Genomic DNA, 26867 nt, shown 5'->3' with positions numbered 1-26867 from the left:
GCTTGGTATGTGATACCTTTATTGAAATATTGTGTATTCAAAATAACAATCTGGAAATGTGTGTCCTCTCTGTTCCAGTCCCATGTCATCACAGCCTTTAACTGAGCACTTACTGGATCTGGAGCTTTATAATCATTATGTCTAATCCTCACAAGAATCTTGCAAATGAAGACAACATAGTTATGACCCTTTTAGAGAAAGCTAAACAATCTGCCCAAATTCCCATACTTACTGAGTGCCAGAATCCAGACTAGAAATCAGGTTTGGCTGATCCAAATGTTCTCTTCCTCTCTACAGCTTGCTACCTGCCCTTCTTTTTTTGTCCTTCCAATTTGTTGTATTAACTTACATCACCCAGGGAAAAGTAAAAAGTCCATCAGGGTCTTTTCTCTCTGTTATTGGAAGCCTCGGTACTATGAAAAAGTGCATCCAAGTTGAATCATATAGCCAAAGAAAACAACTAATAATACTTTCCTCTACTTCAACCTTCCCTTCCCAGATATTCTGAAGAGATCAATGGGAGATATTTTTTCAAAAGATTACTGTTCTACCTAGAACACCTAAGGAAAATTGTAATCAACTGTTCTCTAACTCTTCCTGAAGATAAAACAAAAGTAAAGACTTTTCCTTTGGGATAGGAGGAATTAATAAGACAAAGAAAAACAATCTGATAACTAGGCTTCATTGAAAGAAAAATTCAAGACTTTGAACATGAGGCTTTTTTATTTTTAATTTATAATAATGTTGGGTAGCAGAAAGACGGGTTCAACAAATTCATACTCTTCCCCAGAGCCACCATGATAAGGGTGGTGAACAAAGAGGGCCAAGTTCATGACTCCCCTCTATCATCTCTACATCAGTACTTCCAGGAAAAACAACAAACCCCCTATCCACAGAAGAACTTACACAGTTATCAGCTTGCCAAACAGAGAGTTCATTTTTTAAAACTTTCTATCAGAATATAAGATACATATAAATAAGTACTGCTCACAGTAAAAATTTCACATCCATGTAATCAGCACTGGATTAAGAAATGAAGAATTCCTACCATTCCAGAAACCCCCTTGTGTGCTCTTCTAAATACGATTGCTCCCAAGAGTTAGCATTCTCCTGACCATGACATCATAGATTAGTTTTGCCCATTTTTGTGACAATTATCACACGTTTTTTTGTGTCTACCTCTTTTCAGCCAATATTATGTTTCGTTGCATGTAAACGTAGCTTGTTCACTGAATCACCTAAGTTTTGAAGGGGAGAGCTGACCAGAAGGATGTTCACGGTGCTGCCCAAGGGAGGCTGCTCTGTGGGTAAAGAAAGAGGTTACTGGGCAGCTAAGGGAGGAAGGTGTGGAGGGGAACATCGTACTTGGATATCAGGACAGGATGAAAATTCCTCAAGGGAGACTAGAATCACAGGGAAGGAACAACAGGCTACACTGGCCCAAAAACAGTGTGAGAGAGTGAACTGGGACAAGAGAATAAGGACACTACTATTAACTCATAATTTTACTTCAAGTCACCCACTCAGGAGCCACACAAACTCACAGAAATATGTAAATCTGAAACTCAGAAAATGTCACCCCTTGAACTCAAACACAATCTTTCCAGAAAATTCCCTCCAGCTTATCTCATCACACTATTAGGTGTTTTGTTTTGTTGGTTGGTTTTTGTTTTTGTCTGTGCCACTTTCAAAAATGATTGGGAACTAAAACAGCCATTCAATGAGCCTCTAATATGAGGCTTGCATTCTGTTAGATTCTGCCAAAAATACCGAGAAATTAAATGTAAGTCTCCCCTTCCAAAATAATTAATGTTAAAGATAAGAGCAGCACACACACAAAGCTAATGAAGGAATACGATGAAGTATACCTCAAGGTACAGAACTGTCGAGTACTAACTATAAGCAGGACGCAGAAACTGGGTTTCAAAGCAGAACAGAAGACCGAGAGGGGACGGATGTTGCAGGGGGAGGCCCCCAGAAGCAAAGGCTTGAAGGACGATGTGGAGTAGGCACTGGGTGGGCAGGACTATCAGGAGGCTACGCAGCAGACCACACGGAGGATAAGCCTTCCTCAGCTGAAGGGGAGGGAGGCGAGAGGCAAGAAACAGTCCAGTAGCAGGTAGGGTAGGGCCAGGTCATGGATAAGGGAGGGCCCTGGAAGTGAGGCAGGTCATTTACCTTGAGGAAGCAGCAGGTAGGGAAGCAGCTGAGGTTCCTACAGGAAAATGAAAAGTTGAATGGGTCCCGGTGGATCCGGAGGAGCTCACAGCCCTCTCAGCACCAGCTCACCTGTCCCTCGGCTGCTGCTCCACAGCTGTGTCCTTTGCTGGGCAGAGTCCTTAGCTGTAGACACAGCCTATCCCTCCTCTCAGAGGGTGACTGGCTCAGAGGTAGGCATTTGAGAAGGCAGAAGGGAAGAGATTAATATGGTGGCTGCAGACCAAAGGACAGCCACAGCGGAGATGAAATGAGAGCGCCCCTGAAGTGGAGCACATCAGGCCCCACCACAGGGGGCCCTTTGAGGAGGGGCGTACAAGGGTCTGGCCCTTTTTCTCAGTTTGCAACAACTCCGGAGGCCCATCTCAACTCTGAACCCTCTGGAGGCTCAGCTGAGCCTTCTGGCACTTCACTGCAGTCAGCACCTCCCTCTGCCCAACCCCGTCCTCCTCGCTTCCCAGCAGGTTTACCTCCCGAAGTCCGCACCCCAATACACCTGCACGTCCCCAATACACCTGCACAAAACTCTGCCTCTGAGTCTGTCTCCAGGGACCCAACCCTGGACTGTGCTTAAAGAGGGCTAATCCAACAGCAGAAGGTAGGAAACACTGAAAGGAGGGAAGGCAAATCAGCGGGGCCCAGAAAGGAAATTATTTCAGGACCTTCACTACTTTACATATGGGCAAAAAGAGCAACGAAGAGGATGAGAATCGTGGCCACTTTGGTGACAACTGTACAGACTATTTATGGAGAGAGAGGGGAGTCTGACATAACACCACCCCCCCGGCAGATTTCTTTCCGCCAGTGGAAACATCGCTGACTCGGAATGCAGTGGGATCACTGGTCCGTGGCATTCTGAACAGTTCGGCTTGGTCACGCTGAGGTGGAGGCCATAGTAGCACATCATGTAAGAACCACCTCGGGCTGGTTGAATTTGGAAGCTGCAACAGTCAAAGCTGGAGATGGGGGCTGGGAAACCAGCACCGGGAGGTGACAGCTGGTACCATAAGGGCAGATGAACTTCCACGAGGAAGCGAGGTGAGCCGGGTCCATGGGTACGCAGGATGCCCACATGACGTGGAAAAAGGAGAAGACCTCCAGAGAGAAGAGAGGGGACTCCAAGATGTCAGGTTTAGCAAATAAAAATACAACACGGGATGCCTCCTTAAATGCTGCAAGGGTCATACATTCTCTGGTGGTAGCAGCAGAGAGTATCAAATGACAAAATGGTGTTAAGGATGATCAAAAATTTGAAAAGGTCATGAGTTTTTGTTAAGTAAAGGTCACTAATACCCTTTAAAGGAAAACATTCCAGTGTTTAATTTGAAAAACTCTATAAAAGAGTAACTGACTTCTATCTTTGGATCACCACGCCTGCTTTCTAAACTTAATGGGACTTCGGATCAAATTATTCTTTTAACAAAATTATCGCAAAGCAAGGAGTTTCATTCCTCTCTAGAAAGGGCAAATGTTCAACACGAGAAGTCCCCCTCTTCCTACTGAAGGAAGGTTTCCTCAAAAAGCTGGAAGCTCTAAAAAGGCTGGTTTTCTACATTATTACATGCATTATAAATGACCATATAAAACCTTAAAGAAATGTCTTCACTCTTCTCTAAAGGCTACAAATTGCTTATAGTGATTACATGAACTCACAGGGCCCACAGCAATTAAAAAGACAGTTCCCTACATATTTATTTCTATGAAATTTAAAAAAAAATCACACCCATCAGGGAAATGAAAAACATGAATTGCATTTATTAAACATGAGTTATCTAAAATAAGCTTTTAATTTGCAGAGATGTAGCAATGTATATATTCATGTGCATGTGTGCAGAAGGAACTGTATCTTGAAAATATTAACATTAGAAAAAGCTTGCTAGATACCCTCTGGGTCACATAATGCATGACAAATCACTTCAGTTACTTTCTTGTAAACAAAGAAAAATAAACATTCCTCATAAGAACAGTGCACAGGTTTGAAAATCTCAGCTCTTGACTGTCATATCAAATTTCCTTTTGCATTATACTTCATCTCTGAAATATAAAAGGCCATATACTGCCCTCACATGACACATAAAAGCTTCCGCTAACAACTCCATGCACAGAGAAAAGCAATATATCACCATACTTAAGGATTTGCTTAGATGCCTTTATGAAGCCCAAAAGCAATACCCAGGCTTATCAAATCATTGAAATAATATGCCTATATATTTCTCTGGCCATAATTTTGCTCCAAGTATAGCAATATGTATAATAATATGGCAGCACATGAAAAGTTTGGGTAACAAATAATATATATACACACAAAAGACTGGCCCATTTGCTCTTTGTGTGTTTTAAGATTTTGTTTTACTTGAAACATTTTAGATTGATGAAGGTTTTACTTTAAGGAGTAAGGCAGGACTTCCTGTTAAATACTGCAGATTTAATGCCAGCAAGTTTTCCCATCCGGTGCATAAAATTTAAAAGTTGAGGGAAAATATTCCTAACAAACCAAGTTTACTATAGTTTTGTGACTTTATTTTTAGTGGTTTAGGTAAATCAGAAATTATAAGAGCATAGGCTTGTTGGCTCAGTATTCTTAATAATCTATTACTGAGGTAAAAACCTTCTAGAAGGATAAGAAACACCTAGAAGTATAATTTTTTTCCAACTGGAGCTAAGCTACCAGAAGTCTTCTGAAAACGTCCAAGTACACGTTTGTTCAAAAACAAAACTGTGTAATAAGCAGCTATACTTTCAAGTTTTCCTATTTTTCAGTTTGATTTAGCTCCCCTGACAGAGCCACACTTTAAAAATATTTTCTTTTGCACTAATTACTCCACCATGTGAAGTATCAGTAAGTTCTGTTCTTTTTTTTTTTTTTTTTTTAAAGATTTTATTTATTTATTTGGCAGAGAGAAATCACAAGTAGGCAGAGAGGCAGGCAGAGAGAGAGGAGGAAGCAGGCTCCCCGCCGAGGAGAAAGCCCGATGCAGGGCTCGAACCCAGGACCTGGGATCATGACCTGAGCCGAAGGCAGCGGCCTAACCCACTGAGCCACCCAGGCGCCCCAGTAAGTTCTGTTCTATTCAACACTTTATGAAAGGGCAGGATGTCTATAGTATTTGATTAACCTATGTTACCAAAATTTAACTCGTTATGGGTGAATCCCTACCAGCAAGTTTCATTTGTTTTCTAAGTGCAGTTCATGATTCTGCTAGAAAGAGCTAAGAAAGGAAATCTGGAGCGGTAGTAGGCGCTCTGGTCTGAGGCTTTGCGCCAATGAAGTAGCAAATCATGAAAGGATAAAATCTGATCCACTGTAATCCTGCCTTTGAGGAGTAGCACGGCCTAGTATTAAAAGCTGTGATGTAAAAAAAATAATAATAATAATAATAATAATAATAATTTAAAAAAAAAACTGTGATGTAGCGGCAGACAGACCTGGCTTTCAATCCATGGTAATCAGTCAGTCAGTTAGAACGGGTAGGTGGTAGGAGTTACTGGTTTCCTTTACCACCATTAACCATCTACAACATCCCAAATATCAACATAAACGGACAGAAGGAAAGACCTACTCCGTATCCAGACCACGTCCCCAGGAGAGTGCAAATGTTTACCTGCTTCCCCCAAGACTTATAATCTTTATAGAATAATTAAAAGCATTTAAAAGCAAAGTCACAAACAACTATTTATTCAATAGCTAGAATGCATTCAGATCTTCCACAAAATATTATCTTGATCATTTTAAACAAACCCAATCATTCTGCTGCTCATCATGGAAATTGCCTCAAATCTCTGACACCCCCCCAAAAAAAAAGCCCCTACAGAAAAATTAATCCTAGTCTTCATCAATAAAAATTTTATAATCCTAAGTACTTCTGTGAAACCAAATTATCATCATTAAAACTGACCCCTGCTGCTTGTTCCTGCCTACACTAGCCCTAAACTTTAGGACAGAAGGAAGGAGTATCAGCTCAGGAACACAGAACCATTGCCAAGATCTTGCTTATTATTTCCCTTAATTCTTTTTCTTGGGCCCTGTTCAAATGGTTAGGGCTTTTAAAAAGTGCTATTATCAATTCAATTCTTATGAGTATATTCAGGGACTTGACTTAAGATGGCATGTGTCCAAAAAATATAAATGTCCTCCACTAAAATTTCCTGTAGCTTTCTACTGCTAAACTTTTCCCACAATAAACTACATGGTATGTTTTCTTCACACATGGTATTAATTTGCTTTTTAAAAAATTAAAACACAAATTATTTGATGGTCTTTTGAAGAATTCCACCACATCCCAAAATGACAGAAGAAAATGAGAAATACAGAGAAACCTACATGATGTCACTTTCTGGCACGTTCCACCAAGATCAGATACAATCTGTGGTGCGAACTGCATTTTAAAGATGTAATTCACTGCCAGATCTTTAACCACCTTTCTCCACCTTTCTCCACCGTAATGATCCACATGAATCTCACACCAGATCAACTCTCCTGATCTTGGGAGTTCCAACAATCTACTGAACTCTTTGGGACTCAGTTTGCTGTTTTGTGAAATGAAGGAAACAGATTACATAATGACCAACGTTCTTCTGTTCTTCTCAGCTCTACAATCCTACTATTCAGGGATTTTTGTTTTGTTTTGTTTTGTTTATTTACTTGACAGACAGCGATGACAAGTAGGCAGAGAGGCAGGCAGAGAGAGAGGAGGAAGCAGGCTCCCTGCTGAGCAGAGAGCCTGATGCGGGGCTAGATCCCAGGACCCTGGGATCATGACCTGAGCCAAAGGCAGAGGCTTTAACCCACTGAGCCACCCAGAGATTTTTACTCAGATAAAAGGCTATCACCTCAACCTCGGCATATGTAAACACCATCTATTCAGTAGCTGTGACCCTAAGGGAGTTGCCACCTCCTGCTTCCTGTTTCTATAAATGGTTCTCTCCAACTCAAATTCACCCTTGCTTAAGACACTCAATTTGTTCTTGGCTCCTTACTAATTTCCTCAACTAGACACATTCTTCCTTTTCAGTGTCTTGTTCTATCTCCACTTTCCCAGACTTCATGATATTCCCTTACGGATCCTGGGTCCCTAGGATTTTTGCTCACCAGCTATCCCAGATATTAATGACTCGGCATCAACAAAAGAACTCATACTATTGTAACACATGTGACAGTAACAAAAAACAATTAAAAAACAGACGTCCTAGAAACTAAGACTTTGCAGAGAACATACACCCAGGTTGCCTTTTTAGTAGAATAACAGCAAACAAAAGAATGGCTAGAGTTTTCATCAGAAAACATTTAGGGGCAACCAACCCACCCACCCCACTGTCAAGAGATCTGAACTCCTCTAAGCCAGTCAGACTGGTGATGGGGCTGAGAGGGGGAAGAAGTGCTATTTCCTACCTGAGCCAGCTACCCTGGCAGGCAGGCCTTTCTCTGTTCATTTCTCTGTATACGAATCCTACCTACCTGCTATGTTCTAATTGTTTGTGCTCTCCCTTCAAAATTCGTATGTTGTAATCCTACTCTCAAAGGTGATTGTATTAGTAGGTGGGGCCTTTGGAAGCTACATAATGTTCTTTTTAAGAAAAGACCCCCACAGAACTCTCTTCTGCCATGTGAGAATAAAAGGATAAGCTGGAGACCAGGGTACCCTAACCACCCCAGCACCTTGATATGGGACTTCCAGCCTCCAGAACTATGAGCAATAAATGTCTGCTGTCCATGAGCTACCCAGTCTCTGGTATTTTGTTATCGCAGCCTCAACAAATTACACAGTCTTTAAGCTCAGCCCAAATCCCATCTCTTCCATCACCATGCCAGAGCTCTCTTTTCATTTTAATTCAAAAACTACTATGGCACTTTTCATTACTGCTTAAATTCATTAAAATGCTAACTGGAGTCTGGGTTAGTTCCATTTTGGTGACTAACGGGAACAATCTAGGATATGACTAACCACTGCTTGCTTCACATCACAACCCACAGGATTTAAAGGTCATATATATATGTATGTATGTATATATATATATATATATACACACACTCACTATATTGTATATATGTTTATATACATATATACATAGTTTACAATGAAAAACAACTGACCATGTCATTATACTTTGTGATAATAATTAATAATAATAATTAATAATTATACATAATGACCATATGTCATTATGATAGGACCATAACATGAAGTATAATGTAAGTGCTATAAATAAATGCTAAGAGGTAAGGGTATAAGCGAAAACAACAACAAAACAAGCAAGCCAAAGCAGCACAAAAAGAGATTATTTCTGCAAAAGCCAGCAAAGGTCTGAGAGAGAGCACTTTAACAAGGTCTTGAAAGATGGTCAAAGCGTGAGCCACTTGGTTGGTGGGGCAGTCGGCTGAGCGCCAGACTCTTGGTTTTGGCTCAGGCCCTGATCTCAGGGTTGTGAGACTGAGCCCTGTGTCCTGCTCAGCGCGGATACTGCTTTAGTTTTTCTCTTCCTCTCCCGCTGCTCTCCCCCCCACACAAAAAATTTTCTAAAAAAAAATATGGTCAAAGCAGAGTTGCAGACAGGCTGGGAGAACTCAGGCTTGAGAAAAGGCAAAGGACATTCCTTCCTCCAAGACAGAGCCTCTGTGGCCTCTTCTTCACTATGGAGTCATGAAAGTTCAACCCGCCAGCTGTCATTTTCAATCAGCATCTTCTTTCCATAAATTACACAGGGATACTTTGCTCATCCTGGGTTATTTTATCTCACTGAACAAACAGTATGTTGTGATTAAAGTTGTTTGTCAAAAACTGACAGCAATGACAGGCAGCTTCAAAAGGTTCTTCACTGCAACCTCGTAGGGTTTCTCTTTTCCTTCTTCCAAGTGGTTAGGGCAGGTCAACTCAGCACCCTGCTGCTGCTCCTTGTTTCTCTGCCCTTCTGGAATAATGAGGACTATACTATTGCTGAAGTCAACACTGGAACTAGGAGACAGCTTCTGACAAGGAACTGGATTGATGCTTTTTTTTCTAAGTTCTGATGTGACATGTGACCCGCCAACACTGCTCAGGTGTCTCCACTTCTCCCATTAGTTTTAAGACTCTGACTTACCAGCAGGTTCCCACTCACTCTGCCCCCCACAGACTTCTGTAATTGTAGTCCTACAAATTCAACTGTCAACATGTTTATCTTTCTCCACTAATAAATTGTAAGATCTTTGAGAATAGGAGGTGTCAGTTTGTATAGTCAACAAACTGAAAATAATATAAGTTTAGAGAAACTGAAATAAAGAGACTTTCTAAGTTTTGCAATGTAATAATTAACTTATTATTAATTAAGATTTAATGATCACTAGTGTTAACACATTTTTAGCTAAGCGTATATTTTTAGCTAAGCCTATAAATGTATTTTAATAAAATTAGGAGAAAATTTATTTGAGGTATAATTTATAAACCATAAAATATACCCACTGTAAGTATAAAATTTAATGACTCTGAATAAATCTACAGAGTTCTACAGCCATTATAACTCAAATTTGTCAAATCATAAAAACAAACTAGCACAGGAACAATTTCATGTCACCAGAGTGGGTGACAGTTTACAGCCAATCCCGGCTCCCAGCTCTAGCCCTAGGCAACCATGGGTCTCTGCCTTCAGTCTTCATAGATTGGCTCCTTCCGGAAATTTTAGGTATATATGACCAGGCTTATATAACTAAGCATAGTGTTTTCAAGGTCCAAACATGCTGAAGCACGTTATCAGTAGTTAGCTTCTTTTTATCGTATGGATATGCAACATTTTGTTTATCAATTCAACAGTTGAGGGACAGTTAGATTGTTTCCTGATTTTGCCTATTCAGCATGGTAATGTTATGAATATTCATGTACGTGTCTTTGAGCAGAAGTATGTTTTCCTTTCTCCTGGGGAAATGATATGATACCTAAGAGTGGAAATACTGGGTTATATGCTAATTTCATATTCAACATTTAACAACTATTCAAATGTTTTCCAAAGTGGCTGTCCCATTTGATATTCCCACCAGCAAAGTACGAGGGTTCCAGTTATTCCACATCCTTTGTCAACACTTGGTATTGTTGGTCTTTTTGATCATAGTCATTGTATTGGGTATACAGTCACATCTCACTATGGTGTTAATTTTCACTTAGTTCATGACTAACAACTTTGAGCATCACTTCATGGGCTTATTAGCTACTACTACGTCCTCTTTGGTAAAATATATACTCAAATTGTTTTCCCATTTACAAATTTGGAGCAGGTCTTCTAATTGTTGACTTCTGGACTTTCTAATGTAATTTAGATATTTTGGACATAAATCTTTTATCAGATATATTATTTGAGAATATTTTCTCCTAATTTGTGGCTGATCCAAGAAAGTCTTTAACTTTCATTTTTTTTTTAAAGATTTTATTTATTTATTTGACAGAGAGAAATCACAAGTAAGCAGAGAGGCAGGCAGAGAGAGAGGAGGAAGCAGGCTCCCTGCTGAGCAGAAAGCCCGGTGTGGGGCTCGAACCCAGGACCTGGGATCATGACCTGAGCCGAAGGCAGCAGCTTAACCCACTGAGCCACCCAGGCGCCCCTTAACTTTCATTTTTGAAGGATATTTTTTGTTACTTGTGGAATTTTTGGTTTACAGGTTGTTCAGTTTTGTTTTGTTGTATTTTTAAGCATTTGAGTATGTCAACTGCCTCTTGCCTCCTCCTCTGGTTTAGATAACAGGTTAGATCTTAAACATACTTTCCCCACCCCCCTAAATGTAACAAGTTGCTTTACACCTATTGCCTTCAAGATTTTCTCTTTGTCTCTGTCTTTCAGAGACAAACTTAGAGTATGACAAGTGCAAGTTTTAGTTTCTTTACATTTCTCCTAAGATGGAGGTCATTTATCTTCTTGAATTAATAGATTAATTCCATTTTTCAACAATTAAAGTAAGTTTTTAGCAATTATTCTTTCAAATATATTTTTGCCCCTCTCTCTGTCTCCTCTAAGACTGTCAACTTCCTTTCCAATATACATGACATATCTATTTTTTAATGAATATTAGAGTCTCTTTGTTTACTATTGTCCTTGACTATTCCCTTACATTAAAGAATTTACCTTAATCTAGAGCTTGAAGATAAATGACACAAAATTCTGTCAGTGGTCAAGACACTGGTCATGAATTAATTACTGTGCATAGTTGGTCATCCTTTGACTATTTCTGTCAATAGATCACACATAGATCAACAATACAACTTCAAATACTGAGAAGTAAGAGATGCACCAATGGACTGAATTTTTATACAGCAACCTATAGCAGCAATGATAATAATATCAAGATAAGTGATTTATATGTAGATTATGGACTCCTGTAACTTTTTTAGATTAGAAATTCTGAAGAGAAGAAAGTACCATCCTTGAAACAAACATTTTAGTTCAAAGACTCCAGTTAAAATCCAAACTTAACTGTTTACTAGTAAATTGTGTGATATAAGACAACTTGTTATCTCCAGGCCTCCATTACCACCTAATACAGAGATATTTATACCTACACATAACACAGGAATATTGGGAGAATTAAATGAGGTAGCATTTTTAAAAGGTAAGCATAGTAGATACTGGAAAACGTCCTTAGAGATTTTTAGCCAATTATAAACACCTCAGATTAGAACTAGCTGTATAATCCTAAAAACATTTAAAACATAAATGTATCACAGCTCAATTTACATTTCCAATAAAATATTTATATTTCCAAATATAATTGGAAATCTCTATTTCCAAATAAAATTGAAAATGTAATATAAAATTTTTTACAAACTTAAAGGGGACAAAAAATAAGTTACTTCATTAAAATCTCCATCCTTTAAAATTAAAGACATGCAAAGGAAAACATATGATTTTCAGTTTTTTAAGTCACGTGATATAACAGCTTGCAAATTTTTTGTTGATATCAACTGGCAGACACCCATCAAATTATTCATTCTTACAAGGAATAACAATTTTGGCAATTAACATAAGCTTACTTAAAATCGAAGTCTAGACTCGTAGATTTTTATCTTCCATTTAAAGAAAAACTTGCCTGTCAAATGTCAAATGCTCTGAAGCAATTCATGTTAATTTTTTCAGTGACAGACATAAAGGATTATTATTAGAGGGTTTAAAAGAAATATTTTAAAAACAATAAATGTCCATCACATTACAGCATGTGTGTATGAAGCATACTGATGATACAATTAAGGATCCTTTACCCAGGTAATGATTGGTAATGATTCATGCTGTACTATTATTTTAATCATAAAGCTGTAAGATCATACAGTCCAAACCCCTTCATTACAAAGATGAAGAAATTAAAGACTAAATATGTTAGATGACTCATTTATGCTCATGTAGCTAGGGGCACAGCCTTCACCAAGACTCAACATTTTCCAATTTGCTCTAGGGTGCTTTCCCAACTGTACTTCTCTGCTTAGCAGCCTGAAAAGAATCCATATACAATTTTGATCATAGAGGTTTCTGTCTCAACAGTGATGCAATATAGTAGAATAACACTAAAGGATTTGGAGTTTATTCGTTCATTCTGTCATTCACTCACTCAGCATGTACTGAGTGACCATCAGGCATCAGGCATCAGGTACTGGCCTGGATACTGGGTAGAAGACCCAAATTTGCCATTTACTTATACGACTTTGGACAAAAATCTCTTTAGATCTCAGTTTCTTAATTACTAAAATGAAGATAATATCAACCTTTCTCACGATGTTGAAAGAACGACTAAGAGATTATGTACTTGGAAATGTGGGGTAAGGTCCCCAATTTAGGTACAACTGATGTGTTATCTGAATTGCACCACCATATAAACAACTGCCACATGAAGGCCAGATCTCAAACGTAACATGATCAGGACTGAACTTCTTATCTTTCCCTTCCTATAACCACCCCTACCCCATAGTGCCTTTCTTACTATTGGCTTCACTATTTATTCATGAATGTCAATATCTTGGAATATTCTGAATATCCCATTTCTATCAAGCTCCATGAGTAGCTTGGATATCCTACCAAATATCCCTCTTAAGTCCTTCCCAAACACATTCATCTCCTCTTCTCCCTGCCCCCCCCCCACTGCCAAGGCTTCTTTATAGAGCTTCATCATTTTATGCCCTATGTACTTCAATATTTTTTAGTCCCTCTAAACTAGCTACATACCCTGAACTGATAATAGGGAGATTCAGTAAAGATCTGCATGTGGAAGGGTGAGGGGTGCAAGGGTGGTTCAGTCAGTTAAGGGTCTGCCTTTGGCTCAGGTCATGATCTTGGGTTCTTGGGACTGAGTCTCACATCGGGCTCCTTGCTCAGCAGGGAGTCTGCTTCTCCCGCCACCTGCAGTTCCCCTTGCTTGTGCTCTCTCTCTCTCCTTGACAAATAAATAAAATCTTAAAAAAAAAAATGTTCTCTATTGGAGTATCTAGATTTCTCTTAACATAACTCTTGCCTAAGAAAACTATTAGGTATTCAAAAATTCACAAAAGATGATAATTGGTTCCCTTCTATTCTTTCACTGGGCAAATCTTAGTAAAAACAAAAACAAAAACAAAAAAACAAAAACCAAAACAACTGTTGAGCACCTACAATATAGTATCACAGAGCAAGAATACAGACATCTCGAAGTTGTTTATACAGATGGATAGCCTGGGGCACCTGGGTGACTCAGTCAGTTGAGTGTCCTACTCTTGATTTTGGTTCAGGTCATAATCTCAGGGTCGCGAGATCCAGCCCCGTGTCAGGTTTGGTACTCAGTGCAGAGTCTGCTTGTCCTTCTCCCTTGCTCCTCCCCCCACTTGTGTTCACTCTCTCTATTTAACAAGTAAATATATGCTTTTTAAATGTATTTATTTGACAGAGAGAGAGATGGTGAGAGGGAACGCAGCCAGGGGGAGTGAGAAGGCAGGCTTCCCACTGAGCAGGGAGCCTGACATGGGTCTGGATATCAGGACCCTGAGATCACGACCTGAGCAGAAGGCAGACACTTAATGACTGAGCAGCCAAGGAACCCCAACAAACAAACAAATAAATAAAATCTTTAAAAAAAAAAAAAAAAAAGATGGCTATCCTAAGAAACTTTACTCATTTTCAAACCATCCCAGTATCTCCTGACTCTACTCTTACCATCAAAATCCATGAAGATATCATATGAGAATAAAAAATAGAAAGCTGGCCCACAGCACTGCTGCTTAATTTCTCTAAGCTGCCTTCAAAAACAGAATGAGTCTCAAAGCACCTGAACCTGAATTAAGCCAGTTAAACACTCTAGCTCTGAGATAAAATTCAAAGGCTATCTCTGGACATAAATCCAAGTAAGATTAGAGTTGCTGACAAGTATTTCTACTTTAGGTGAAAATCAGCTGTTAAAATCTAAATTCCCAGGTAAGCTTCTAAGTGGCAAACTGCCACTTGAAACCTACTTTCTGCTTTCCTCCTTAAAATCTTCCTGCTGTTGACATTTTGTGAATAAGGAAATTGACCAAAATAGCAGAAAAGAGGCAAACTCAAATTAAAGTTCTTCACTTCAACTGAGCAAGCCATGCTACACCCTCATCAATGTAAAGATGTAAAAATGCAAAAATGAGCATATCCCAAACATCACCCACCCAATCCTAAGTATTTCAAACTCTAGCACCAGATACACAGAGGAGTTATTTTAGATGAATTATTATTAATAGCAAAAGGAAGCAATGGTGCTAGCTTTTGCTTCCACACATACAGAGCAGAAAAATGAGAAAAATAAGACTGAGAGGCAGGAATGAGAAGGCAAGAGAGGAGTAAATTACCAAAACTGACCCAAAGTTTAATTCCTCTTCTTACTATCAGGTCATTTATCTCCATTTAAAAATCACTGAGAAGTCAGATTTTATTAGGAAACCTCAAAATACTTTATTGAACGTAAAATACAATGTCATTTTGGAATCTGTTCCTCCAGTCCTCAACAATTCTTGCAGCATTCCCTGATCTCCAGGGTAGTCAAATCTCTGAGTTTGAAGACCCCATGGGAAATCAAAACCGTAACGTGGAGGGAGATGGTTCCTGAGAGATGGAACAAACCAGCTCCTGGGTTCCACAACCAGGGTTATGGAGGCCCAGAGCCATGAGGTGGTGTTATAGGCTGAAGCGCATCCCCCAAAATTCACATGTTGAAGTCCTAACCCCAGGACGTCAGCATGTAATTGTACTTAAAGACAGGGGGGTTTCAGAGGTAATTAGGTTAAACTGAGATCATTAGAATGGGCTCTACTCCAATATGACTGGTGTCCTTACAAGACAAGGAAAGTGGACGCAGGTACAGAGGGAAGATGATGGGAACACACAGGGAGAAGATGGCCATCCACAAGCCAAGGAGAAATGCTTAAAACTGATCCTTCCTTCATGGCCCTCTGAAGCAGGACCCCGACAGGACTCCAGAACTCTGACATGATAAATTTCTGTTATTTAAGCCATTCAGCCTGTGGTACTTTCTTTCAGGGGCCCTAGCATAGTAATATAGGTGACTTGCCTCATGTTGTCTGCTAGGTGATGGAAAACAGAGCCAGGATCAAACCCAGATCTCCAGACTCTAATATCCATGGGGCTTTCCATCTCACTACATTCCCTTCCAATTTAACTCCCTGTTTTTGCTCAAAGTCCTCTCCCACAAAAGTCTTACACATATTTAGCTTGCTAAGGACCACGCTAAATATATACTGTTTATGCTGAACTCTAGTGAGCGCCACTCCCTCATCGCCAAGAAGACATTTTCATATAGATGCATCACAAACTCAGAAAGTCCAAAACCCATATTCACTACTCCACAGCATTAGCATGACACCATTTTGGAACCTAAGAAAGTCTGGGTACAAGATCCGATACCTTGGACAAGTCATCTAACCTCTCTAAGCCTCAGTTCCATACTCCTAACACAGATTCTATAAATAGTATAACCTCTATACAAAAGCCCTTTGAAAGTCTCATGTGAAGATTACAGTAGATAACTGCCCTTGTGAACCACAAAGTGTTAAAAGCAACACAAATTATTTCTCTTTCTGGCACCATTTTTTTACTCATTCAAACTCAAAACCACTTATGTTTCCCTCTCAAATAATCTATAACCAGTAATCCACCATGCTCTAGCATTTCTTTCCCTACAAATCATTTTTTGTCACTGCTTTCCAATAAATCCAAGTCCTAATTTCAAATCTGCACAATTTTGAATGACTGATTTATCAGCTCCAGATTCCTCCTCATCTAATCTGTATCATACCCTGATATCAGATTTATCTTCCTAATACACTCAGCTCAAAAGGCTTCAGAGGCTCCCAAACCCGGGGAACAAAGTCCCAGCCACAGAGGCCTGCATTCTATGACAAAACTGCCTCTCAGGGCCCATTCCCAAGCTTCTCTCTAGGCTTACCTTGTGACCAACAGCTTTGCCTCATACCCAGGCAGTATGAACAGATCGACAACAGCTTCAGTTTGACCCTACTTGTTTGTGCCCTTGAACTTTCCACTGATGAGTCCAACTGTCACCACCGGATCCTCTAATACCATTATAAACTTTATATGAACCTTGAACCAAGGCTGGCACGAACAGCAAGGGCAGGCTGGGAAACTGTGGTGTATACCCCACACATTAGGGAGCGTGCCTGCTGCCCAGTCTCATGTCCTCTTGCTTCTCTGTTGGCCCAGCATCTCTTTGCCACTTTCCTACTCCCCAGCACTCAGGGTCTACCAAAATCAAATTCAAGAGCGCTTCACCTTGCCTCCCTCCAGAGCTCAATGGGAACCACTGCTCCATCTCAGCCAGTGGTTTCCAATCCCATCAGACTGAGCACCCTCTTTGTATAACAATATTTGTAAAGATGCCTTTACAAGAACATTTTCAGCTAAGTAGGAATGAAGGAAAACGAACGAAAGTGGTATGAACAGCAGAATGAGAGGTGAGAAAGTGAAAACAGAAAGGAAGCCTCTCAGAAACAAATGTAAATTATAATGATAGTTGTGAGAAACAAATCAGACCAGTGACAGACTACATTTAATTCCCCAATACCTTAATGATATTCTTGCAGTAAATCACTCACAGTTATTTTGCTGTGAACCAGCTATAGTTCCCTCAATGCAAAAAGTAAACTGAAGCCTTATGTCAAGATAATTTGTACTTTTTAAAATGTAGTGAAGGGAGTATAATGCTAAGTGAAATAAGTCAGTCAGAGAAAGACAAATACCATATGATTTCATCCGTATCTGGAATTTAAGGAAAAAACAAAAAACAAGCAAAAAGCAGAACAAGCCAAAAAACAGACTCTTACCTACAGAGAACAAATAGAGGGGAGGGACGTGGGTAGGGGGACAGGTGAAATAGGTAAAGGGGATTAAGAGTACATTTATCATGATGAGCACTGAGTAAGTATAGAAGTGTTGAATCACTATATTGTACACCTGAAACTAACATAACACTATGTTAACTACATCAGCATTAAAAGTTTCTTAAAAATGTAGTGGAAGGTATTGGCACAAAAACAGACACATAGATCAATGGAACAGAATAGAGAGCCCAGAAATAGACCCTCAACTCTATGGTCAACTCATCTTCGACAAAGCAGGAAAGAATGTCCAATGGAAAAAAGACAGCCTCTTCAATAAATGGTGTTGGGAAAATTGGACAGCCACATGCAGAAAAATGAAATTGGATCATTTCCTTACACCACACACAAAAATAGACTCAAAATGGATGAAGGATCTCAATGTGAGAAAGGAATCCATCAAAATCCTTGAGGAGAACACAGGCAGCAACCTCTTCGACGTCAGCCACAGCAACATCTTCCTAGGAACATCACCAAAGGCAAGGGAAGCAAGGGCAAAAATGAACTATTGGGATTTTATCAAGATCAAAAGCTTTTGCACAGCAAAGGAAACAGTGAACAAAACCAAAAGACAACTGACAGAATGGGAGAAGATATTTGCAAATGACATATCAGATAAAGGGCTAGTGTCCAAAATCTATAAAGAACTTAGCAAACTCAACACCCAAAGAACAAATAATCCAATCAAGAAATGGGCAGAGGACATGAACAGACATTTCTGCAAAGAAGACATCCAGATGGCCAACAGACACATGAAAAAGTGCTCCATATCACTCGGCATCAGGGAAATACAAATCAAAACCACAATGAGATATCACCTCACACCAGTCAGAATGGCTAAAATTAACAAGTCAGGAAATGACAGATGCTGGTGAGGATGCGGAGAAAGGGGAACCCTCCTACACTGTTGGTGGGAATGCAAGCTGGTGCAACCACTCTGGAAAACAGCATGGAGGTTCCTCAAAATGTTGAAAATAGAACTACCCTATGACCCTGCAATTGCACTGCTGGGTATTTACCCTAAAGATACAAACGTAGTGATCCGAAGGGGCACGTGCACCCGAATGTTTATAGCAGCAATGTCTACAATAGCCAAACTATGGAAAGAACCTAGATGTCCATCAACAGACGAATGGATAAAGAAGATGTGGTATATATACACAATGGAATACTATGCAGCCATCAAAAGAAATGAAATCTTGCCATTTGCGATGACGTGGATGGAACTAGAGGGTATCATGCTTAGCGAAATAAGTCAATCGGAGAAAGACAACTATCATATGATCTCCCTGATATGAGGGAGAGGAGATGCAACATGGGGGGTTGAGGGGGTAGGAGAAGAATAAATGAAACAAGATGGGATTGGGAGGGAGAGAAACCATAAGTGACTCTTAATCTCACAAAACAAACTGAGGGTTGATGGGGGGAGGGCGGCTGGGAGAGGGGGGGTGGGGTTATGGATATTGGGGAGGGTATGTGCTATGGTGAGTGCTGTGAAGTGTGTAAACCTGGCGATTCGCAGACCTGTACCCCTGGGGATAAAAATATATGTTTATAAAATTAAAAAAATAAATAAATAAATAAATAAAATAAAAAATAAAAATGTAGTGGAAGGGCTCAGTGGGTTAAGCCTCTGCCTTCAGCTCAGGTCATGATATCAGGGTCCTGGAATTGAGCCCCACATCAGGGTCTCTGGACAGCAGGGAGCCTGCTTCCCCCTCTCTCTCTGCCTGCCTCTCTGCCTACTTGTGATCTCTCTCTCTGTTACATAAAGAAATAAAAAATCTTAAAAAAAAAAAAAAAAGAAGTAGTGGAAGAGGGCGCCTCGGTGGCTCAGTGGGTTAAGCCTCTGCCTTCAGCTCAGGTCATGATCTCAGGGTACTGCGATCAAGCCCCCGCATCGGGCTCTCTGCTCAGTGGGAAGCTTCCCTTCCTCTCCCTCTGCCTGCCTCTCTGCCTACTTGTGATCTCTTTCTCTATGTCAAATAAATAAATAAAATAAATTTAAAAATGTAGTGGAGGGAAAGCTATTAATAAAAGTTCTACAACTGAGGCGCCTGGGTGGCTCAGTGGGTTAAAGCCTCTGCCTTCGGCTCAGGTCATGATCCCAGGGTCCTGGGATCGAGCCCTGCATCGGGCTCTCTGCTCAACAGGGAGCCTGCTTCCTTTCCTCTCCCTCTGCCTGCCTCTCAGCCTACTCATGATCTCTGTCTTTCAAATAAATAAATAAAATTTAAAAAATAAAATAAATAAATAAAAGTTCTAAAACTGAACTGAAAATTTCCCACTAATAAAAAGATATTTTATTCTCTTGGGAGTAGAGAAACTATGCAGAAATAAAGCAAAATATAAAACAACTTTATTATATAAAAATTAAAAACATATGTAACAAACTATGTTGTAAAAGAAATTTTTAGAAAAATGACAGAATGAAAGAAAATATTGTAAGATAAATGATGCTAATATATAAAGAGTATCTCTAAATCAGTAAGAATAACCAATAGAAAAAAATGTTAAAGGACAGGAGCAAAGAAATCAAGAAAGAAGAAATACAAATGACTAATAGGATAGGATGAGGCCACTATTTATAAGGACTTTTCTTTAGTCATGAATATAAAGTAATGTTTAATTAATGTGTACCTTAGAAACCCTACAAACAAAACCAGGAATATAAAATTCCTCAGTCAGCTTTAGTCTCACCATCAATACACAGAAGGTTTCCCCCCCACACACCTGAGTATACAGCAGGATTGTCTTATTTTATTTTAACATGACTTGATATGATTGCAAGAGATACTGATTTTTAAATTTCCATTTACACTTTCCAATGAGATATAACCATATAATGTACAAACTCTGCATATGCAGAGGTGAATAATATTTAAACAGCTACAGACATCAAGCAAACACAAAAGCAAAGATAATGAGAAAATGCCTACCTTCCCTGATAGCTGTAAAAGGTGTACCTTCTTCTTCTTGCAGCCTGATCACCTTCAGGGCTACCAACTTCCCATTCACTCTGGCAGAAACAAAAGAAAAGATGAGAAGTGAATCCGTGAAAATATGTTCCTATTATGGCGCTAATTTCCTTACAATTTGTATTTTATGCATTTTTGCACTGAAAATGTCAGTGACTCAATTATACTGCCACAACAAGATTAATTTCAGTAAGGTTGGGAATTTTATATCATCATCATAAATATTCACATTTTAAATAGCCCCATTTAAAATATTCACACTCGCCTCGTCTAAGATTTCACCAAAGTTTTCTATGATTCACTCTATGTTCCTTCCAGAATGAAACTAGTGCTTAACAAAATCACCACACTTGATCAATTATTCTCAGATTAATTAGAAATCAATAAGTCAAAATAACTCTCTCCCTTAGTTTTTCCAAGAGCTCCTTCATTTCCTTGGTTAAAATGTCTTCATCTTCGGTCTTAAGCCAAGGTCATTCAATCCCTATGTTCAGAAGCTTGACTCTCAGACTTCTATCCTCTTTCCATTCTTTCCTCCTCTTTCTCTATCACCCATTCCTCCCTTTCTCATTATTCTCTTTCTTTTTTTTTTTTCTTACTAGAGCCTCCTAAAATTACATTTGGTTTGAATGTGTCTTATGATACATACAGTATACCATCAAAATAAAAGTTATGAATGTTTTACTATTATAAGATTACACAAAACCTATCCAAGCAGATGGTTCTTCCAGATGCATTCTAAATGTGTATTGGCTCTAATTAAAAGTCAGATTGCACTCGGCAGATAACTTTTTTATCTAGTCAATTCTGTTAACAAATACATGACAATCTACATTGGTCTTCTAGGTAAATGCTCTCCTTTACCTTTACTAGGCCTAGCAGCATCCTTTGTTAATAAGAATAGATAAAACAAGCACACATTGCAAATGTAAAAGGTACAAGAAGGCATTTGATGAACAGTAAGTCTCCCTGCTACACTCCTTGAGCGCCCAGCTCCCATACTGTGAGGTCACTGGTTACCATTGTTCCTATACACTTAACCACACACACACACACACACACACGGTAGTATGCTAGACAGAGTACACTGTACATCGTTTTTACCTTAATAAATTTGGTGATTTCCTCATAAATTCACAGAGAAAACTTTCTATTACTTTTGAAAGACCACAGGGTACCCCTTCGTATAAGTATAGTATACTTCATTTAATCCCAGTCTTCTACTGATGGACATTTCGCACATTCCCAATTTTTTGCTACTACAACAGTGATGGCGATAAATATTTGTGGGCATGTAACTACATTCATTTAAAAAAAAATCTGTTGGGGCGCCTGGGTGGCTCAGTGGGTTAAGCCTCTGCCTTCGGCTCAGGTCATGGTTTCAGAGACCTGGAATCGAGCCCCACATCGGGCTCTCTGCTCAGCAGGGAGCCTGCTTCCCTTCCTCTCTCTCTCTGCCTACTTGTGATCTCTGTCTGTCAAATAACTAAATAAAATCTAAAAAAAAAAAAAATCTGTTAAGATAAATTCCTGAAAGTGGTATTGCCAGATCAAAACGTATGTGCGTATCTAAATTCTAATTCTGATGAATAGTGGGAAATTACCCTACGTGGAGGTTGTACCAACTTATACTTCCTATACAGAGAATGTACAAGCTCCTGTAAGCTCCTTCTCCTACACTATGTTATCAACCACTGACTCTGCCAATCTGATAGATAAAAATGGTTTCTCACTGCAGTTTTTTTTTTAAGATTTTATTTATTTGACATAGAGACTGCGAGAGCAGGAATACAAGCAGGGGGTGTGGGAGAGGGAGAAGCAGGCTTCCCACCAAGCAGGGAGCCTGACGCGGGGCTCAATCCCAGGACCCTGGGATCAGGGCCCTAGCCGAAGGCAGACGCTCAGCGACGGAGCCACCCAGGCACCCTTCTCATTGCAATTTAAATTGCAACCACAAATCTTCAGAGCTTATGGAACCAGCAAACAAGAATTCATGTGGTCCAGAGAATCCAGCTCCTGAGTCTGAAGTAAAGAATGAGAATGTCTCTTTTTTAAGAACTGCATCCAATTGGTCTGGTTTTGCTCAAAAACTGCCACAGACACAAAACCTGAAAGTCCAAGGAATTCAGCACAGCTCAACAATCCTAGTGGCATTCCTCATTGCGTGAACTGTTCAAAGACTTTGTTGGTTACCCTAATGGGCTAAGGCCATCTGATTAAAAAGCTCCACAACCTACCATCTTCTCAAGGTTAGGAGCTGGTTTTCCTTGTCTTTCAGCTGGGATGACAGGCCAACTGCTTTTCTGCCCTGCATCCCTTCTCTCCTCAGTACACTACCTTGATTTTTCCACTCCTGACTGTGCTCTAGGTACCCAAGTGCCCGCAAAAAATTGACAGGTACATGGAGTTCAACTGGAGACTGTACCTTGTGCTCTCACATTGTCCTTTATGACTCTGGGGGGCCTCTGGCGGGGCTTGAGGCTGGGATGCAGTCAGTGCTGACATCTGCACGGATTTTTCTCAGCCCAGTTGAGCTCGTCACTGGCTCCCCAGAGGAGGCAGTCACTGATTCCAGGAACTGCTTAGATCTTTCCCCACATTTACAGATATTCCCCCTCACCCATAAAAAAATACACACAACCTTCTTCCCACAAAGCTTTTCTACTTCCCTTGAGATCATTAACTTATATGCACCATGAACTGAATTCTAGAATTCGGGGAATTCATGTTTTTGAAGGTCATATACTTAAAACACTCTCAAACCATGAAGCATAATTCATTCCCCTCTAATACACTAAAAGGAGAGAAACCTTCAAATGAACCAATACTTACTCTTTAAATGCAACTAGAGCTAGAACACCTTTAAGTAATTTCATATACTAATGTGCATTATTTTTGTGGTGAAAAATTCCTTTAACATAATTATTATGGTAATTGCATAAAAAGTACAAAATCCAGATTAATGGAATTCTGATTCTAAAGCATCATTCTCCATGAGTTGAAACTCTAAGCATTAATTTCTTTATAGTTATGATAATCACAACAGCTAAAAAAACTGAGTTTTTAATTAAACTTATTTTTATTTTTTATAAACATATAATGTATTTTTATCCCCAGGGGTACAGGTCTGTGAATCGCCAGGTTTACACACTTCACAGCACTCACCATAGCACATACCCTCCCCAATGTCCATAACCCCACCCCCCCATCCCCCTCCCGCCAGCAACCCTCAGTTTGTTTTGTGAGATTAAGAGTCACTTATGGTTTGTCTCCCTCCCGATTCCATCTTAAAAACACTGAGTTTTATGTATTATATCACATAACACTAAAAATTTCCTTAAAATTTAAACTAGACTATTAACTTCAGAAGTGAAAGAACGCTTTCTGTTTTGTTAACTGCTACGTGCCCAGTGCCTAAAACTGCTTGGCACAGAGTAGGCTCTTAAAAACTTTTATTGAATAAATATTAATAATGTTAATATACTGATAATTCCTTTCTTGTATCTGAAAGATAACTCAAGAAAAAAGTATAGGGGCGTCTGGATGGCTCAGTCAGTAACCATCTGCCTTCAGCTCAGATCACAATCCTAGGGTCCTGGGATCGAGCCCCGTATCAGGCTCTCTGCCCAGCGGAGAGCCAGCTTCTCCCTCTCCCTCAGCCTGCTGCTCCCCCGCTAGTGCTCTCTCGCTTACACACACGCTCTCTCTCTCTAATTAATAAATAAAATCTTTAAAAAAAAGAATAAAGTATAGTAATTGTTGCTTTCAAAAGTTTCAGAAATCTCAAATTTTAATAAAGTTTTCAGTATCTTCTTCCATGTTTGATTTAAGTATTTATTGTCCTTTTCCAAATTAAATGTGTAGCCTCTTTGATTCTGACACATGTGGATATGGCAAGTTTTCATTTCCTTAAAGTTTTAGAGTTTGTAGAATGCTCTGTTAATTAACCCTTTAGCACCCAACAGCCATGTTTCGAAACCCCATTCTCCTTTAGTTATCTGTGTCTAGACCACGAATCAGTATCTTCCTCTTCTTCAACTACTTTAGTAGTCTTCCATTAAGAATCGTATTAATTATCGGGGCGCCTGGGTGGCTCAGTGGGTTAAGCCGCTGCCTTCGGCTCAGGTCATGATATCAGGGTCCTGGGATCGAGTCCCGCATCGGGCTCTCTGCTCAGCGAGAAGCCTGCTTCCCTCTCTCTCTCTGCCTGCCTCTCTGTCTACTTGTGATCTCTCTCTGTCAAATAAATAAATAAAATCTTAAAAAAAAAAAGAATCATATTAATTATCAAATTGCTCTTTAACCTTAGAGTCCTTATGACTTTCTCTTTTCTTAATTAGTTTTTCTCTACATGTCTAGATACTCACCAACTACTGAACCCTTCAGTTCTAAAGCCTTAGGAAAAATGTTAATTCACTCACTCCACTTCTGTAAAAAATACCTTTGGGGAAAATAATATTACCAACTTTCTAATGTTCTACCTTTGATGCATATGTTTCTATAAACTTTAGCATAGACTGAAATACTTGAAATTCCAAGTTAATAACTCTAACAGAATATCATTTTTTAAAGACATCAAAAGAAGATATGTTATTCTATAAAAATAACACAGAGTAACAGAAAAGCTGTTTACATCTAATATCTACCTTGTGTAGTTTAAACTATTTTATTAAAGATCCAAAACATATACTTCAAACATTGATTTAAGTTCTTTAGAATAATTACAAAATTCTAATTGATCAATAAATTAGAGCTGTTTACAGGAAAACACTGAAGATTCTGCTTTAAAAAGTCTCATTAATTAAATCAAAAGCTAATGAACAGAAGGCAATCAAGTCTTGATTGGCAGTGAAGACATTAATTCAGGTGATTAACACAGTAAAAAAAAGAAAACAACTTTTAATTGTGTCAATAATACCACAGAACATTCTATTGGGAGGTATTGCCAGGTTTTACCCAGTTGTCCTAAGCTATTTAAGGAGCTGTTTTAATTTTGGAGATTCTTTACTATTCTCTAATTCTTCCAACAACTCACTAGGCCCAGCTGACTTCTGGCCCAGGGATGACTGAATCATCCTTTAGTCCAGGGTCACACAGGAAGCGCTGTCAAAGGCAGGATTAGGAAGAGCCAGGGGAATTCTCAAGTACAGGGCCAACCACACACAGAGACATGGGGACACTGGGTGTCCTGGCAGAGCCATGTTCAAGTGGATCCAGCTTTCAGACTAGCTCTAATCACAAATCCAAATCTCGATGCACTTCAGAAATGCTGTCCGCAGTTCTGTATGCCCTAAGTTTGTAAATAATAAAGTTCTCTTGCGAGAGTAAAATAAGAAGATGTAGGAGTTTTGAATAAGTAACACAGCCTGCTCATTTCTTCATGTATTTGTTCATCTAACATTTGTGAAGCCTATAAAGGAAAATATCCCATTTAGGGTAAAACTTCCAGGTTCAGAAGATGATGCATAGGAAGAATTTCCTTATGAGCAAAAATTCTCAAAGGAAAGCCCAAAGGTTCTCTATTCCATTACTTACTTCAAATTCTTGGAATAATTTGGTACAATAAAACAAAATTACAAATATTATCTAGGTCATCTTTGAAAATAGTGTCCATGTGCTAACACCTTGAAGTAATTATGTCTAGAGGATACAAAGGAAATTAAGGCAATATACCTAAAAGAAATTTAATATACTCTGGAAAATTTAATATATTCTGCCTCTCTTCTATTATAATTTTGTCTCAAGAGAAACTGCTAGAAAATAATACCAAGTGCAGACAGATACAATGCTAGTTTCCTTACTGTATTTGTCTAGAAAAAACAGAAGGAAATGTAGATAAAACTGAGGAAGTGACAACAGCAAACTAGAGTGTATCAAGGACAATATATTGGGCTGAATTCAAATTTTCAGCAAAGTTATTAAAAATATTTTAAAGGTACTATTAATAGTGTTTCTTTTATTAATAGGGACACCAGCTAAAGTGCTTACTTACTGTATAACATACATACCTCAAAAATTTAAAACTTACACTTGGTCCTGTTATCTCCATTTAAATTCAGTTTTTATTCAGGTGTAAATTGAGAACTCATCTCAATATTACTAAATCTCTGCAATTCTGCAATATCCTAAAAGTGCTATTTACTATATTTTATTCTGGAAAAAATAAATTAGAATTTCAAAGTAAGTTGCCAGTAATCACACTTTATGCTAATCTTTATCAATACAGAGAGAAGTCGACTAATACAATCTAAAGATTAAAAAGAGAATAGTATAATGGCTATTTATTAGAATGTGACTAACAATGCAAAAAGTCTGAGAA

The 26867-nt window shown here is 39.0% G+C and overlaps 1 protein-coding gene across 4 annotated transcripts in view; it reads right to left on the bottom strand.

Annotated features, from left to right (window-relative positions):
- The window catches only part of CDK14 (cyclin dependent kinase 14), a 592901-nt gene that overhangs the window by 377484 nt on the left and 188550 nt on the right, over positions 1 to 26867 (bottom strand). For all 4 annotated transcript variants that reach the window (XM_047694487.1, XM_047694483.1, XM_047694484.1 and 1 more), the window contains one exon: positions 20510 to 20589. In XM_047694487.1, coding sequence (XP_047550443.1) covers positions 20510 to 20589 — 80 coding nt within the window. The remainder of the gene's footprint in view (positions 1 to 20509; positions 20590 to 26867) is intronic.

The sequence above is a fragment of the Lutra lutra genome, chromosome 11 (genome assembly GCF_902655055.1).
Source record: "Lutra lutra chromosome 11, mLutLut1.2, whole genome shotgun sequence".
In the NCBI taxonomy this organism is placed as follows: Eukaryota; Metazoa; Chordata; class Mammalia; order Carnivora; family Mustelidae; genus Lutra; species Lutra lutra.
The sequence above is the reverse complement of the archived record's forward strand: the minus strand, read 5'-3'. Positions and strand labels throughout refer to the sequence as shown.